Consider the following 18193-nt stretch of genomic DNA (forward strand, 5'->3'; position numbering starts at 1 on the left):
CACAAGACTCTGCTTGATGTTTTTTGTCCTAAGAAATATGTGTAAAATATGGCATCATATTAGAAGCAGGTTGATATACTGAAAGTAGCACTGAAGGGAAGAGGCCCAACTATTAACAATCAGAAGGTTTTTCAGGCTCAGCAATCTGAGCTCTCCTCCTCCCCATTACTTTAGCAATAGGACCAAAATAGTGCCTATGGGCATCATTGTGCTGTTCAGAGTACAATAACAAAAATTCATTATGAACATACTAGGTCAAACAATATGACTGAGGCTCCTCTCATGTATAAGGTACTGTGTTAAGTAAGCATTATAAGGCTGGTAGGAGGAGGTAGAGAAAAGCTGAAAACTCAGTGGAGCAAATAAGAGATAAGCCAAACCAAACCACACTTGTCAAATGAATAGGAGCCAATGAGTGCTGTTAGAACAAAGTTGAGGGGAAGGTTTCATAGAGGAGGATGGGTGTCCTGAAGAAGAGAGAGGCTTATGACAAACAGGAAAGGAGGTAGCAGATGTTCTGGACACCAGAAACATTAAGAAAAAATTGTCAGTATCTGGTTAAATTAGCAGAGAAAGGTTTAATATACTTGAGAAAGATGTAACAAAAAGTTAAAATGAAACTGATGACTAAAGGGGTAAATTTCAGTTAATTCAATTTTTCACTTATGGGGAATTCATCATTCCCTAAATATGCTGGCTAAACGAGGCATCCTATATTCATATTTAAGCTTTGAATAATTATATCCTTAACAAAAATATGCATGCTTACTGAATACACTGGAGATCTGAAAGGAGAAAAAATTACCTTCAAAGACTTCTGCAGTGCAGAGATGTTTAAAAAAAAAATGTCCTTGAAGAAGAGGTTGAAGAAGTCACAGTTTAAAATATTAAAAATGTGATGTTTTGTTATTTATGTAAAAAAGAAACATCCTAAAAACATGGAAGGATCAGATGAAATCTCCTTTGGTAAAGTGCAAAAAGCATTTTATTCTCCAGGGTCCAGGGCCCTTGGTTTAAATCTTGCCTGCTGCTGATTCTGTGATCCTAGACAAGTCTGGTCACCTCCATGGGCCTTAGTCTCCTCATCTGTAGAATGAGAGCATTTAAGCTAGATGGTTTCTGAGGCCCCTTTCTGTCTCTAGATGTATGACCCCTATTTTTAAAAACTGATTTGATTTTTTTTTCTGGCATGGGGTTGGGGAGTTGGGAAGAGGCTTCTAAATATAGTTAAAGTCTTAAATTGTACCTCATCACTGAAACCCAATAACTAAATTTGGTGAACTCTGAACCATTATTTGTATCTAATTTTTAAACCTAAATTTTTTTCTTCTTCCTCTCATCAATATGAGCAGTAAAGTATTTAAAATGAACAAAAAAAAAAAAAATCCCTCTGACATTCCCAAAGGAAAGCTTAAAAATTGTTATCCAAGTCATATTATGAAAGAAGGAAAGAAACAGGTGTTGGGATTAATCAGAAAAATATGTAACACTTAGTAGCTTTGTAACTGTGGACAAGTCACATAATCTTCCTATAGATTATAAAACATATATAGTCTCCCAGATTGAGAGGATTATATCTCTTTCACAAATCACAAAAATATTTAATATTTATTTTTATTCCTTAAGAAAAACTGATCAAAGAACAGAAGGCAATGTTGTGAGTGAACTTAAATTCAAAGTTCTACTCTCCAAAACCTTTAGCTTCATTAAGGGCACAATATGGCTGTGTGCTATAGCAGAAACATAAGAGATTTTCTATTTCTAATGTACATCTGTCTCACCACAATTTTACATGAACACAAAATTAGTCAGAGAACGATTCTTAGTAAATTTTAAATTATTGTAATGTTGCAAAACACAAATGGGCAGATTGTAAGTGTACACATGCAAATGCTCCAAGCACCATTCATTCCCTGATAAATATTCATTAGCAAACTCTCATCCGGGTGACTGAGTGCAACAAACCTTCCTGGAAATGCTTTCTTCCTCCAAATGATCTCACTGCACTTTATATCTTAACCCTGACTAAAATATGAAATAGAATCTGTTTAAATGTCCACTCTCCCCCCCCTACTAGATTAAACAAGTTCTTACAAGAGAAGAATGTCTTATTCACTATACTGTGTTTAAATGTTTTTGGAATGCATAGTCCCTTGAGGTCAGGGAGAGGGGATGGGACACTTGTGGGTTTGAATATTCAGATTAAAACTGTCCATCCAGAAAGGGTCTTAGGAAAAAAGAATTAAAAGACAGTAAACACAGTTATAAAAATGAAAACATTAAATCCTGTGAAAATGAATGAAAATACAATTGAGATTTGATCTTTAGGTTGATTTCCATAAAAGATCAATAATATAAAAGAAAAATAAAACAGTAAATAGACAAAATAATCAATTACATTCACCTTCAAACAGCCTACATGGAATAGGGGTAAGAGTGCCAGGTGGATTTGGAAGTGATCGGATCTGGATTCAAATATTGGCTCCACCACTTAACTACTGGGATAAAGTAGGGCAAGTCAATCAATTACCTTCTCTGGGCCCCAAGATGTTTCTTTTATCAAACGAGGGGGCTATACTAAATTAGGGCTTCTTAAAGTTTTTCCAGGAGTGACCTCTTTTCACCCCAAGATATTTCCATGTAACCCTGGATAAATAACCATATAAAATAAATATATAAATCAAACATTTACTGATAATAAATCATAATTCCACTATGAGACCCACATTTTAATTAGCTGAAAACTAGAAAACTTCAATCCCTTTCCAGTTTTAAATGTATAGCCCTAGAAATATTTACTGATTTTTAAAGACTGTCCATCCTGTAAACTTAAAATAAAACAGCATAAGCTTAATTTTAAGTTGTATGCATTAAATAATAACTATGGAAATTGTTTTGTCTCAAAGAGTTCAATGGAACAGGATAAGTTTATTCTATAGAGAACTTGTTGTACCTGTCCATTGTGTAATAGAAACAAAACTTATAGACCACATCCTAACTAATGGGCATGGTGTAATGCTATATTTGTGTCAGTATAATCAGCTACTCCCTGAAATAAAACAATTCCTTCTTCATCTATCACTCATTCCTTTAGACGAGGCAAGACTAAATTAAAGATCTCCTTGTGTTAATCATATCAACCATTTCTTAAAAAAACAAAAAACAAAAACAAAAACTTCATTACATTTAACAAAGAAAAAAAAATCATGAAAGCGGGAATTTCAAATTAATTGGAATGATGAATATGAGCAAATTCCTTTTCCCTTTAGGAAAACATACAGACAAGGCTCAGTGGTTAAGTGCTAGGCTTCAACACTTCCTCTGACAGTCAAAGGCAAGGCACTAAATCTTCATAAGCCTGTTTTTCCAAATGTAATACTTGTATTCCTTATTTCACAGAGTTGTCGAAAAACAAGTACGGTAGGCATATTTAATACATGTATATTTGTACGTTTTCTTCCCTAAAATAGCTGTGACATCAGTCTTCCAGTTGACAACAAATTATCCAATAGATGGCTATGCAGTTATTAGAGGCAAGCTCTTAATTCCTCAGGACTTAAGTTCTTTAGAGAATGGTGGAGCAGTGGATAGAGCACTGCCCTTGGTCAGAAAGAGTTGGGTTCAAATTCCACCACAGACAGCAAATGTAGGTGACCCGAACCTCTCGGTCTGGGTTTCCTTCTCTCTGAAATGAGGGACTAGACTCGATGGCCTGGAAGGACCCTGCTAATAACTCCAAATCTCGGCGCCTATGGCCACCGCCTTTGTCTTTCTACCCTCAGTCTCTGGAACACGGTAGGGGCTTAACAGATGCCAATAAACATCCTTGTTACGGCAGAAGTGAAAAAGGGTCTAACTAACACCAAGCAGAATCCCCACGGGGGGTTCATGGTCCCATGCAATCCTCCCTAGCTTTGGGAAATTTCCCTCAATTACCAAGTCATCTCCAAGCCCTCAGCGATTAAGCTATCAGAAACAGCCAGCGCCTTGGGGGAGGGGAGCATCCCGGAGAGAAGCTGGGCTGGCAAACAAGCCATGGCAGCCCCGCCAGCCCGGCCTTCGTCCGGAGACTTTCGATCAGCCGTCCCTTCTACACAGGGGGCACCCGGGAAGGCACAGAAGCAGCCCTGGGGGTTCGGGGAGAGAAGGGCCCCGATCTAAGCCCCGACAAGAGAAAAGAACAATCCTAGACAGTGATGTCACCACATGAATCAACAAAGGAGGCCCCCGGTCCGGCCCAGAGAACGCGGCCCTCCGGGTCAGGGCAGGGACCCCAACTCGGCACCCCCCCACGCCCACAGACCCCGAGGGCCGGCACTAGCAAGGCTGACGTATTTTACAGCCAATGGGGAGCCCGGGCATCCCGGCCCGGGACCCTCGAGCCGCTTCGCCCCCGTGTCCTCAGAGGCGCTTTAACGCTGCACCTGTAACACTGATCTCTAACTGGGGGGCGGGGGAGGGGGGCCAGGAGTAAGCGCCCCCTCCCCAGGCCGGGAGCTCGGCAACAAGGCCGACCCCGCGCAGGGATTTCCAAGCGCTTCCAGGCTCCTCGTCCAAAACGGGAGGGGGGGCGTGGTGGGGGCCCCCGGTTCCCGAAGTCAAGCCTCCCTCCGGGAGTCCCGAGTTCCGCTCTTCTCCCAGCCCCGACCTCCGCCCCACCTACGCTGGGCAGGCGGACGCCCGTGACAGCTGGGCCCTCGGCCGCCGGTCCCTTCCAGCCGCCGCCTCCCCTACCTGATATGGCGGCGGCGGCTCCTGATCCGGCTCGGTGCCCTCCCCGAAGCTGGCCGGGTCCGACTGAGACTCGTGGAGCAGGGAGATGTCATCCGAGGTGGGGGACTTGAGGCAGTTCCCCATCTTCCGGGAGTGCGCGCGAGGGGCGGGGGTGGGGGCGAGGGGGCCCTAGGGAGACGGAAAGGGGTCACTCGAGGGAGAGGGTCTGCGGCTGTCGCGGCGGGGGCGGTCCCGGGATGCCGCCGCCTCCCTCCCGGGGACTGCTCTAGCTGCTCGGGCCGGGCTCAGGCTGGCCTGCGGCGGCGACTCATCCCTCTGGGCGGCCCCGGGCGGCGGCTCCGGGCTCCGGGCTCCGGGCTCGGGCTGGGCCCCGCGGCAGCGGCCTGGCAGGGAGGCCGGGCTCGGGCTCGGGCGGCGCTGGGGGCGGGGGAGGGGCCGGAGCGGCCGCGGCTGCCCCGGGGCCCCGCCCCCCGCGAGGGCGGCGGCTCAGGGCCGGGCCGGCTGAGCCCGGAGGGGGCCCGGGGCCGCCGACACGGACACCGCGGACACGAGCGCCGCCGGCCAGGCCCGCATCCTAGCCGACCCACGCGAGACCGGGCGAGGCGAGGCGCCACCACAGCCGAGCGACCGCCGCCCCCTCAGCGCCGGCCGCCACAACGAGGCCCGGCGCGACGCGGCGTGGAGCGGGACCGCCCAGCGTCGTGGCGTCACCCCGCTCTGCGTGGCCAGGCCTCGCCCCTCGTGCTCCCCCTCCCGCGGCGCCGGCACGCAGCTGCGCTTCCTTGCCTCTCCCCCCTCCCTCTCCCTTCCCCCATTCCTCCTCCCTCCCTCCTCTTTCCTTCTCCCCTCCTCCCCCTTCCTTCTCTCGCTCTCCTCACTGTCCTTCCCCATTCTCTACCTCTTCCCCGTTCCTTAGCTCCCGTTTCTCTCCGCCCCCCCCCCCCCCCCCCCCCCCCCCCCCCCCCCCCCCCCCCCCCCCCCCCCCCCCCCCCCCCCCCCCCCCCCCCCCCCCCCTCTGCACCCTCCTCTGTCTCCCGCTCTTCCTCTGCTCCCCCCCTGCAGGCCCCGCCCGAGGCACCTTTCCCTTCAGCCGCTCGTGGCCTGAAGAACGAGGCAGGACTAGGTCCCTTTCGAGGGGGGTGCGGGGGATGGATTCAGAGCCCGGAAAACCCGAGCTAAGGGTGGGCTTGGGACGCCTGGGGCCTGAGCGACCCGGGCGGGTCCCCGCGACTGAAGGCGCAGAGGGTGCCCGGCGGCTTCGCAGGGGGCCGCTTTCTGGCCTCAGCCGGCCCCTCGGAGATGGGGCTTGTCCCCAGGCAGGGGAAGACTCTCCAGCCGCGGGGCAGCCCTTGGTCCCACACGGAAGCGCCAGGTCATGCCCTGCGCGGCGGCCCTGCCAGCCTCCTTGCCCTTGGACCCGCCGCTGGGGTCCCGGGCGGCTCTGCCCGACTCCCTCCGGCTCCCACCCAGGAGCAGCGGTCCCCGTCGCCGCCGCAGGGTCGCTGGTCCCGTTCCCAATAAAGAGCAAAATCAGTCCTGGGGGGGAGCTGGCCTCCTCTCCCTCCGACAGATGCTCCTGGAACGAAAAGCCCCGTGCAAATGGGAGCGAGGCAGATGGGCCCAGCCCCGGAGGAACTGGGAGTGGGAAAAGGGAAGCGGCAAAGGTGGGATCAAGTCTGAGCCGTCCCGGATCCCTCTGACCCGATGAATGATGCATAAATATGTATTTGGAAAAAAATTAATGTCCGTGTATAAAAAAAAAGGAAAAAACAATTTTTAAAAGAAACCTTTTTTTTTTTTAACTGGGAAGTTGGATGCTAGTTTTTTTTTTTAACTGGGAAGTTGGATGCTAGTTTTTTTTTTTTAAACTGGGAAGTTGGATGCTAGTTTTTTTTTTTTTTAACTGGGAAGTTGGATGCTAGTTTTTTTTTTTTAACTGGGAAGTTGGATGCTAGTTTTTTTTTTTAACTGGGAAGTTGGATGCTAGTTTTTTGTTTTTTTTTTTTTTTTAATCCCCTCTATTATGAAAAATGGTCAGGACTACATAAGAAACACTCACTATCTCTGAACAGTGCCATGGGCCGACCCGCACAAAAAGAATGCCCTACAAGTATGCCACAGGCTGGGTGCCAAATGGATGGCCTTTTTTATTTCTTCCTGCCCGTCTGTCATGAGGTCAAAGCAGGGGAAGGAGGAGGGGTGAAGCAGCCTTGGGGACTTCATGTGAAACTGGGGAAATTAAGAAAGCTTCAGAGATGAATCATCAAGTCACACTCTCTTGGTGGTAGAAAGGAAGCCAGAGCTAACTGTTTTCCGTGTTGAAGCTAAGAAAGTACTTTCCCAAGATTCCCCCAGAAGTAGACCCAGGATTTTTGAATTTTGAATATTGGTCTTTTTGCTCTTCCTGCTTTACAAAGAGGTGAAGAGTTTGAAGGAAAGGTAACAAGTTCTGGGTTAAAAGCACTTAATTTGAGGTGCCGGTGAGAGATCTTCTCTTGGCTGGAGTTTAGGGGAGAGAATAGGCCCTGGATTTATAGGTTTGAAGCAGAAGAGCAGGATTCCTGCCCTCAGAGGGATTGTAGTCTAACTGAATTCTCTAAAATCTACACATGTTCTTTATTCTGCCTCCTTCACATTTTAAATTAAAAAAAAAAATTTATTCTCTCCTTCCTCTGTTCATTGTCATTGGAGAGCTTCCTTGATGAACTTGGGCACCTTCTTTACCTGCCACCCTATCTATCCTATGCCCACTCTATGCCCAAAACTTCCCCACCTTTCAAATACTTTCACTGAACCTGGCCATTCCCTCAAGCTATTGTTCCATCTCTCTCTTCCCCTTCAATGAAAAACTCAAAAAAACTTTCTAGTCCTTGTGCACTAACCCTTCTACTCAACATACTTTCCTCTCTGGGTTTTAATGACACTTCAGTGTCCCGGTTCTCTCCCAGCCTATTGGGCTTTACCTTTCCAATATCCTTTGAAAGATCATTATCATCTATGTCTTACCCCATTATGTCTTGGGATCCTTCAGGGCCCTCTCCTTTTCTCCCTCTATATCCTCTCTTGGTGATCTCATCAGCTTCCATGGATTCAGTACGATCTTTATGTAGCTAAAATCGACATGTCAGCTAAACGATGATCCACCGGCATTTCAAACTAAACACTTTTTAAAAGAGAACTTGTTACTTTTCCTTTAAACTCTCCCTTCTTGTAACAACCTGAAAGCATTGCTGAATACACAGAAATGCTTTGTCTCTCTCCCCCCCCCCCTCCTCTTCTTTCTTCTTCTTCCTTTCTTTCTTTCTTCTTCTTCCTTTCTTTCTTCTTCTTCCTTTCTTTCTTTCTTCTTCTTCCTTTCTTTCTTTCTTCTTCTTCCTTTCTTCTTCTTTCTTCTTCTTCCTTTCTTCTTCCTCCTTTCTTCTTCCTCCTTTCTTCTTCCTCCTTTCTTCTTCCTCCTTCTTCCTTCTTTCTTCTTCCTCCTTCTTCTTCCTTCTTCTTCCTCCTTCTTCCTCCTTCTTCTTCCTCCTCCTTCTTCTTTTTCCTTCTTCTTCTTCCTTCTTCTTCTTCCTTCTTCTTCCTTCTTCTTTCTTCTTCTTCTTTCTTCTTCTTCTTCTTCTTTCTTCTTCCTTTTCTTCTTCTTTCTTCTCTCACACACACACAAAAAAGGATCCCAACTCTTTGGAACAACACAACTTTTAAGTGAAATCACTTAAAACTTAGGTCTAGGGTCTCCCCCAAAGAGACTAGAAAGATATTCCATATATAATATAGATCCAGCTTTTAATAGTAATATAGAATAAGTTAACTATTTTCTACACATAAAAATGTTAAGAATATAAGATATTTACATTGATAAACATTCAACTAAGGAAGCATTAACTTCTAATTCCTATTGTGCTCAGTGGGACTGCTGAATAGCTGAATAGAGGCATTTCTTCTTTACCTTAATTCTGTATTTTCACCCTAAAGGTCTCGTCTTCTAGCAAGTCAAGGCAGGCAGAGGTTGGGGTTCTCCTTATCCTATCAGTGGTCATCACCTCCAAAAAGAATTGTAATGGCTATAGGGAACACATCTCAGTACAATCAATACTAACTTAGAGACCCCCAAATTCCCAACCTTTTGAATTCATAATATTTCCACCAAGGCTGGAAAGAGGTTTCAGGATTACTATTTAGTCACTTGGGTTCAAGGAAATAAGTATTAAATAGAAGATGTCTTAGAGGAGCAGGCTTGAGCTTGCATAGTGGAGGTCCTCCCATTGTGGGAAGTTCCAGAGAAAGATGGCTATATGACATACACATTCTGGAGGCAGGAAAATAGAACATCACAGAACAGACTCACTTCTTTCTCAGTTCCATTGCGTTAGTAGCTTTCTGGTTCAGTGGTCAGGCTTCTCTGAAAGGTTTGACATAACTCTATTCCTCTCTTCCATCCTGCCCAGTTTCCACCCCTGCTCCTTGAATAGGGCTGGTGTGTTGCTGAGAAATCCCAAAAGACTGAGTCTTTTAGCACTGAGTCAGCATATGTTATCCATAAGGAAAATCTAGGAGATATAACTTATGGGGTATTGTGGAGAAAATAGTGACATTCTAGGACCTAGAGGAGTCCACAGCCCTGCAAACATTCCAGTAAAACTTGGAAGTATTTCAGTTAAAAAGACCACCAAAATCCTAGAATTTATGGGATAGATAAGTTGGGTTGGTGGAAAACATTATACAGCAGTTCCAGGGCAATTGGAAAAATTCAGTATGGTCTATGGCCCAGTAGCAAGAAAAGGACCCTTAACCCTAGTAAAGACTAGCCCAGGTTGATCAGTGTTCCAACAGTCTCAGGATCCATCAACAGGGAATGATGGCTCCAAGCAGAACCTAAAACAAAGTTGCTCACAAACTCTGTAGCAAGGGACAGTCCTATGTAGAGCCCAGCGTAAAAACAGCTTCTGTGCCCAGCAGTAGGGAGGAAGGGCTCCTAGCAGAACCTAACAGGTAGTGGCAAAGCTGAGGCAAGAGAGAAGTCTAAGGAAGAGCTCAGCTCCAGAGTAGCCCTCAAGATCCTTGAGGCCCTACGCTCAGGATCATGTCATTTAGAATTACAAGAGCAGAGTTTTACTTAAGTCCAGGTCCTACAACTTAGAAAATGAAACCAGAAGAGGTGAATCTGAGAATCTGAGGAAATCATTGAAAAATATAAAGAGATATTTAGACTAAAATATGCATAGTAAGTAAACCAAAGAAGAGATTGACTTTAGAAGAAGGAAAATGTCCTGGTCACAGGAATTACAAAAGTGCCTATAGGATACGAAATGAGATACAAAATGTAATAGCTCTGTAGGAAGTAGTGAGGAGAATTGACCATGGTGGAAAACTTCACCCAGAAATTGAATGCTTTGAATGTTACCAAATAGTGGCCTAAATAGAACACAATGAGATAACAAGAAATATTAAAACAAAAGCAAACTATTTTTAAAAATGAAAAAAAAAAGTATAATTAAAAAAATAATTGACCTGGAAAAAAGGTAAAGGAGAAACCATATAAAACTTATGGGATTATTTAAAAATCATGACTCCAGAAAAGTTTGAATGTCACTTTCAAGGAATTATAAGTGAAAACTGCATAGCACTCTTAGAACCAGTGGGCAAAGTGAAAATAAAATCCATATCACCCAGAAACATCAAAATGAAAACTCCCAGGACATGTCATAGTTCAAGTCCAGAGTTTCCAGGTCAAATAAAAAGTATAAGCAACCCCCCCCCCCCAAAAAAAAAAATCCCACAGAAAGGATCACATAGGACTTGTTAACTACTTTGATAAAAGATAGGTGAGCTTGGAAAATGATGCTAAAGGCTTTTCAACCAAAAATAACATATTCAGCAAAACTAAATATAATCATGTGCAAGGAAATGGATCTGCAATGATATAGAAATAAAATTTAAACTAAAAGGAAGATAAGCAAGGATAAAGAAGGGAGGAGAAGAGGGGTTTAAGAGGAAAGAAACAACAGGTAGAGTAAAACAAAGTCAAATGTTGAAGGGAAAAAGGTGAAGTTAGGATTAAAAGGAAAGGAAGAAAGAGTAAAAACATGATCACAGATAGGGCATACCTAGCTTTTTTGGAAGAGCTGCAAAAGACCAGAATCAGACCATTTTGTTTATAGATCATAAATGTCGGACAATCTTCCTCTCTTTTATTATCTTATTTGTAAAGGAAGATAGATCAACCAAGAAAAAGTACAAAAGGACATGCTGAAAGGAAATAGACAATTGAGCATAACTATGAATGTGAATGAGATGAATTCACCCATAAATGGAAAAAAAAAGATTAGAGAACAGAATCCTACAATATATTGTTTACCCCCAAAAAAGACAAAAAAACAAACACCCCCCCCACACACACACTTGAAACATATTCATGTAGAATTAAAATGAGGGGCTCATGCAAATATATTATTCTTCTGTTGAACTAAAGAAAAAAAGCAGGGATAACAATCATGATTTCAGTTAAAATGACACTACACGTAGATATGGTAACAAGAGATAAGCAGGAAATATGTATTATGTTTCAAGGCTCTAGAGATAACAAATCATACAGACATGCACACACATACCAAATAGTCAAGCATTTAAATTCTTTTTTTTAAAAGTTCATCCATGCCCAAAAGACTAACAAACTGTGCAGACCCTTTGATCCAGCAGTGTCTCTACTAGGTTTGTATCCGAAAGAAATCATAAAAGAAGGGAAAAGACCTACATGTGCAAAAAGGATTGTAGCAGCTCTTTTTATAGTGTCAAGAAACTGCAAAGTAAGTGGATGCCCATTAGTTGGAGAATGGCTGAATAAGTTAAGGTATATGTAATGGAATATTATTATTCTATAAGAAATGATGAGCAGGCTGATTTTAGAAAAGCCTGGAAAGACTTAAATGAACTGATGCTAAGTGAAGTGAGTAGAACTGAGAGAACGTTGTACATAGCAACAAGATTGTCATGATCAATTCTGATATGATTTTTTTCTTTATCTATTAAAAAAGAATAGAAAAAAAAACAGAAAAGGAAAATAAAACAAAACAGAACAGAACATTATCATATACCCAGCAGAACATCAGGAAGGATTCAAAATATATAACAATAAATTTCCAGTTCAAGAAAGGATATATATGTAGTAGAAGAAATTGTATTCATGAGTGGCTATCTTTTCTTTTTTTTTGCCAATTGTTTTTATTATTATTATTATAGCTTTTTATTTACAAGATATATGCATGGGTAATTTTTCAGCATTGGCAATTGCAAAACCTTTTGTTCCAATTTTTCCCCTCCTCCCCACCCCCTCCCCTAGATGGCAGGTTGACAATACATGTTAAATCTGTTAAAGTGTATGTTAAATACAATATATGCATACATGTCTATACAATTATTTTGCTGTGCAAAAAGAATCGGACTTTGAAATAGTGTACTATTAACCTGTGAAGGAAATCAAAAATGCAGGTAGACAAAAATAGAGGGATTGGGAATCCTATGTAGTGGTTCATAGTCATCTCCCAGAGTTCTTTCACTGGCTGAAGCTGGTTCAATTCATTACTGTTCTATTGGAACTGATGTGGTTCATCTCATTGCTGAAGAGGATCATGCCCATCAGAACTGATCATCATATAGTATTGTTGTTGAAGTATATAATGATCTCCTGGTTCTGCTCATTTCACTCAGCATGAATTCATGTAAGTCTCTCCAGACCTCTCTGAAATCATCCTGCTGGTCATTTCTTAAGAACAATAATATTCCATAATATTCATATACCACAATTTATTCAGCCATTCTCTAATTGATGGGCATCCACCCAGTTTCCAGTTTCTGGCCACTACAAAGAGGGCTAAGTGGCTATCTTTTCTTTGCTGCTTTGCGTAGGTTGTTCTTTTGTTCTCTACTGTACACTTTTTAAACTTTATTCTTTTCCCCCCTTTCATCCCCTCACCTCCTCTAAGAAGGCTATGATTAAGCATAGATATACTTAATATACACATATACATATACCTCACTCATGCACACTTATATACATATACATTCACATCCATCCACAGACCTACATACATAAACATATATTTATATATACCTATACATAGAGCTACATGCATATATGTGGTGTTCTGGTTAGTTTTCTGGAGGTCTCTGGAGCAGCCTTCATTTCAGCAGAGTAATCACCATGAAAATAGCCAGAGATAAAGTCCAAAAATCTTTATCTCCTTCACAGTCTGTTTCCTTGCCTGGGATCTGGGCTAGCTTTCTGGTGGTCCTTCGGAATGTGTCTTGGTTTCTGTGGGGGAGGCAGGAGGACTATCTCTGTCTTGAAGTCTCCCTGAGTCCGGGAGCTTGTGCTCCAGCCTCCAGTCAGTCCTCTGTCTTCCCTGAGTTTGTTCCACTCTGTCTCTGAGTTTTTCCCAGTTTATATGCAGTATATTGATATAAACCAAACATTATATTATTTGTTGTAAGATTAAATCAATCATACTGAACTAGAGAACTATTAATCACTATGCTAAACTAGATAACCAGTGTCATATCAGTTCCACTGAGTTGATACCTTTCTCCAGAATTCTGGCCCACTACACACGCACACAGACACACACACACATATACACATGTATTTAGCCATATGTAAAAATATATCTAAAACAATATTAATATGACTGACATATAATACAGATTTCTCTCTTGATTGAATCTTTAAGTTTGATTTTATCTAAGACCTATGATTATTAGCTGTATTTTTTTTCCTAACAAATTCGACTCCTGATCCTTGTATTGTTTGTGTATATCTTTTCTTTACTATCTCTGCTAGCTCTTCTGTTTTAATTTTGCTCCTTAATTTGCCTTGTTATTACTTAACCTCCCCAACCCATGGATCCCTTGTCTTCTTCCTCCACCCTTTGCTTCCTCCTCTGCCCATCCTTCCCCTTTTATTTCTTTACAGATTATGGAGGGTGCTATACCTTTCGTGGCATATATATATATATATATATATATATATATATATATAGTGTTGCCTGTGATTGCTGTCTGATTTTAATCGCAGTTCCAACATATTTGAATTGTTTCCCCCCTACCTTTTTTTTTTCAAAACTTTCTGATTTGAGGGTTTTGAAATTTGGCAATAATATCCCTATATGTTTACCACAAAAGATCTCTTTGAGGTAGTGATTGGTGGATTTAAAAAAAAAAATTCTGCTTCCATCTATGTTCTATCACTCCAAAACAATTTTTTTGGGATTATTTCTTGCATTATTGTGTCAAGGTTCTTTTTTTGGTCACAGCTATTAAGTAGTCAAATTATTCTTAATTTTCTTTTCTTGATCTATTTTTCAGATCTGTCATTTTTCTTATAAGATGCTTCACATTCTGTTCAATTCTTTCATTCTTTATATTCTGTTTTGTTATTTCTTATATACATATATACTTTCTCTTATAGTTTCACCAGCTTCCCTTTGCCCAGTTCTAATTTTCAAAGAGTTATTTTCATCTTTAAGATTCTATATCTCCTTTTCTAGTTGGATAACTTTTTTTTTCATAATCTTGTTTTTCTTGGATAGTTTTTATTTTTATCTTTTTAGTTTTTCCTTAGAGTTTCTCATTTGATTTTTAAATTCTTTTTTGAGTTCTATAAATTCCCTCTGGGCAAGAAGCCATTTAACAATACTCTTTGGGGTAAAAGAAGTTTTTTTGTTTTTGTTTTTTTTGTTTTTTTACTTTAGTGTCTTCCTACAAAGATGAACCGCATTCTTCCCTATTCCCATAAGTTTCTATGATTAGGTTCATTCTTTAAAATTTTAAATGAGAAGTATTAGCATAAGCACCTCTAATTGTGAAGCTTCACTTCAGCTCTCCCCTCTGACCTGGAACACCAAACCAAGAGCTCCCTGATCCTGCAAGTTCTCGAAGCCAGCCCTGCCCCTAGCCCCTGCACTCCCAATGTGCTAGTTCCCCTTGCCCAGAGTCACGTCTCTGTAGTACAGCTGGGCCTGGTGTTCCTGATCAGCTGAGGTTCACTCAGTCTATCCAGATTCAGATCCTGGACTTTGTACACAGTCCTGGAAGTGAAAATTTCTGAGGTTCCTGCTGAAGTTCCAGCCAAACCCAGCTAATCCCATGCCTCCCTTGGTGTTTCTGCAGGCTAGGTCTGGAGGTGTTTGTACTTCCCATGGGTTAATCCTGGCCTGGAATTTTTCTTCAGATCTTCTTAGGTTGTACCAGAAGGACCCCTGTTCTGTCCCAAATCTTCTTGATTTTTTGCCAGTCTATGTTCACCCTGAGGTGTAAATTTGTTCTATTTGTGGGGGAAATCTGAAGAGCTTGAAATTTACTGACCTACTCTACCATCTTCCCAGATCCTCCCCCAACTTGGCTCTTTTCCACAGTGAGGTGATTCAAGGCAATTTCCAACAGACTTGTGATGGAAAGAACTATCTGCATCCAGAGAGAGAAATACAGAGACTGGATGTGAATTAAAGCATAGTATTTTCATCTTCTTCTTGATATTGCTTGTTTTTTTCTTTCTCATTTTTTCTTCTTTTGATCTGATTTTTCTTACACAGCATGAAGAATATGAAAATATATTTAGAATTGCACATTTAACCTATATTGGAATCTAGGGAAGAGGGGTAGGGTAAGGGAGAGGGAGGGAGAAAAATTTGGAACACAAGGTTTTACAAAGGTGAATGTTGAAAACTATCTTTGCATGTATTTGGAAAAATAGAAAGCTATTAAACGCAAACAGATAAATAGATAAAAATAGAGGGGAAAGATCATTGCACTAGAGAGAGAAATACATAATAAAGCTTACATTTGAAAGTTAAGGTAAACTGAAGCATTAAGTTCCAAGCACATTCAATTTATTGGTAAGGCTAGCCATTATTAATAAAAGGGGTCTCTCAACTCTTCAGTCAGCCAAAAGATTATGAGGTAGGACTTGCTAATTTTCGTATAGTTTTGAGGAATAAAAAAAAAAAAACCCAGAAAACAATATAGTTAGAAAGCAGTATTGTTGAAGTCCAGCTCCAGTAGTGAAATAAGGGTGTGTTTATGAAGGGGCCAGGTGGAGAGAATTCGATATGAACTCAATTTTATTGATCAGAGAGACAAATATACCTCCAATGCTTAGAGACAATACAAAATACATTCTTTGATATTCCTATATCCTTTCTAACAAGCACAATTGCCAAGATGCAAATGATTAAGCCTGGGTTTTGGCTTCTTCTACAGAGATGTAAATAGTTGAGATATACATCAGAGTAAAATTATCATCCCAGTATCCTCAAGTACCTTTCTCCCAAATGCCTTTCGGTCTCCATTGTAGGCTGCTTTTCTTGTCCTAAGTTCAAAGATATGTCTTTGATCCATTATATAACTGAGTTGCATTTTGCTTCAGTTGCCAGGTTTCTTATCACTATATTAATAAGTACGCCTCTGCTACTCAATAAGAAAAGGGAAGCTGGTAATAAGATTCAAGATCTGGAATGGATTCTTGCCTCCTGGCCCTCTACACAATATGACTGGTTTCAAAGTCTGAAGTATCATAGATGGCAAAAACAATATGATTAGCTAACTTTTGAGGCTAGTGACAACCCCTCCTTCCATTCTACCATCAGAAAAGGTTGATCAATAGAGTTCAGTCTTCTCATTAACTGAACAAAAATAACTTTTCTGTGCCAGCTTGCATTCTGTAAAGCTTGTTAGTGAGATGATAGCTCTCCCTTAATTGTACATGAGCATGCAAAGTTGCTAGAGGTAATTTACTTCTTTAAATAAGGGTGATTTTATAGGACAACTGATTTTTTTTTTAACATATTTCCATATTTGTCATGCTGTGCAAGAAAAATCATGCCAAAAGAGGGAAGAACACAAGAAAGAAAGAAACAAACAAGAAGTGAAAATACTATCCTTCAATTCATATTGAGTCCCCATAATTCTGTCTCTGGTTGCTCATTACATTTTCCATATTAAGTCTATTGAAATTGCCTTTAATCAGGAAGTTGCTGAGAAGAGTCAAGTCCTTCACCTTTGATCATCACATAATCTTGTTACTATGTATAGTATTCTCTTGATTCTACTTACTTCATTCAACATCAGTTCATGTAAGTCTTTCCAGGCTTTCCTGAAATTAGCCTGTGCATCATTTTTATATTCTTTTTTTTTTAATAGTTTTTTTTGTTTTAAAAAATAAATGCAAAGATATTTTTCAACATTCACCCTTGCAAAATCTTGTATTCCAGATTTTCTCCTTCTCTTCCCCTCAGGGCCCTCCCCTAGATAGCAAGTAAGGAAATATATGTTAAACATGTGCAATTCTTCTATAGATCTTTCTATTTATCATGCTTCACAAGAAAAATCAGATCAAAAAGGAAAAAAATGAGAAAGAAAACAGTACAAATAAAGAACAATAAAAAATGTGAAAATAATATGGTGATTCATATTCAGTCCCCACAGTCCTCTCTCTGGATGCAGCCATCACAAGTCTATTGGAATGGCCTGAATCACCTCAATAGTTGAAAAGAGCCATGTCCATCACAGTTATCATCACATAGTCTTGCCATGTACAATGTTCTCTTGGTTCTACTCACTTCACTTAGCATCAGTTCATGTAAGTCTCTCCAGGCCTCTCTGAAATCATCCTGCTCATCATTTCTTATAGGATAATAATATTCCATATACAATATGGATTGTATAATAATATTCTAATTCATTTATATTCTAATAATATTCATATACCACAATTTATTCAGCCATTCCCCAACTGATGGGCATCTACTTAGTTTCTAGTTCTTTGCCACTACCAAAAAGGCTGCTATAAACATTTTTGCACATGTGGGGCCTTTTCCCTTTTTTATGATCTCTTTGGGATACAGATCCAGGAGAGACAGTGCTGGATTAAAGGGTATTCACAGTTTGATAGCCCTTTGGGCATAGTTCCAAGTTGTTCTCCACAATGGTTGGATCAGTTCACAACTCCACCAACAATGTATTAGGTTCAGTTTTGCCATATCCCCTCCAACATTTGTCATTATCTTTTCCTGTCATTTTGGCTAATCTGAGAGGTGTGTAGTGGTACCTTAAAATTATTTTAATTTGCATTTCTTGAATCAATAATGATTTAGAACTTTTTTCATATGACTAGAAATGGCTTTAATTTCTTCATCTGAAAATTGTTCACATCTTTTGACCATTTATCAATTAGAGAATGTTTTTTATTCTCATAAATTTGAGTCAGTTCTCTCTATATTTTAGAAATGAGGACTTTATCAGAACCTTTGGATATAAATTTTCCCCCAGTTTTCTGCTTCCCTTCTGATCTCTGAACATCATTTTTTTAATTAAAGTTTTTTTTAATTTTTCAAAACATATTTGTGGATAATTCTTCAATATTATCCCTTGCAAAACGCTGTGTTCCAACTTTCCACTCTTTCCTCCACACCCT

At 41.1% G+C, this 18193-nt stretch overlaps 1 protein-coding gene across 2 annotated transcripts in view; it reads right to left on the reverse strand.

The window, feature by feature from the left end:
* The window catches only part of RNF11 (ring finger protein 11), a 76459-nt gene extending 69982 nt beyond the window's left edge, over positions 1-6477 (reverse strand). Inside the window, exon 1 of one of the 2 annotated variants that reach the window (XM_031969140.1) lies at positions 5813-6477. In XM_031969140.1, coding sequence (XP_031825000.1) covers positions 5813-6451 — 639 coding nt within the window. In that variant the 5' untranslated portion in view covers positions 6452-6477. Of the gene's footprint in view, positions 1-4734; positions 5166-5812 lie in introns of those variants that run through there. The other variant, XM_031969141.1, reaches the window with a different exon arrangement.
* Positions 6478-18193: the final 11716 nt, after the last annotated feature.

The sequence above is a fragment of the Sarcophilus harrisii genome, chromosome 4, assembly GCF_902635505.1.
Source record: "Sarcophilus harrisii chromosome 4, mSarHar1.11, whole genome shotgun sequence".
Taxonomy (NCBI): Eukaryota; Metazoa; Chordata; class Mammalia; order Dasyuromorphia; family Dasyuridae; genus Sarcophilus; species Sarcophilus harrisii.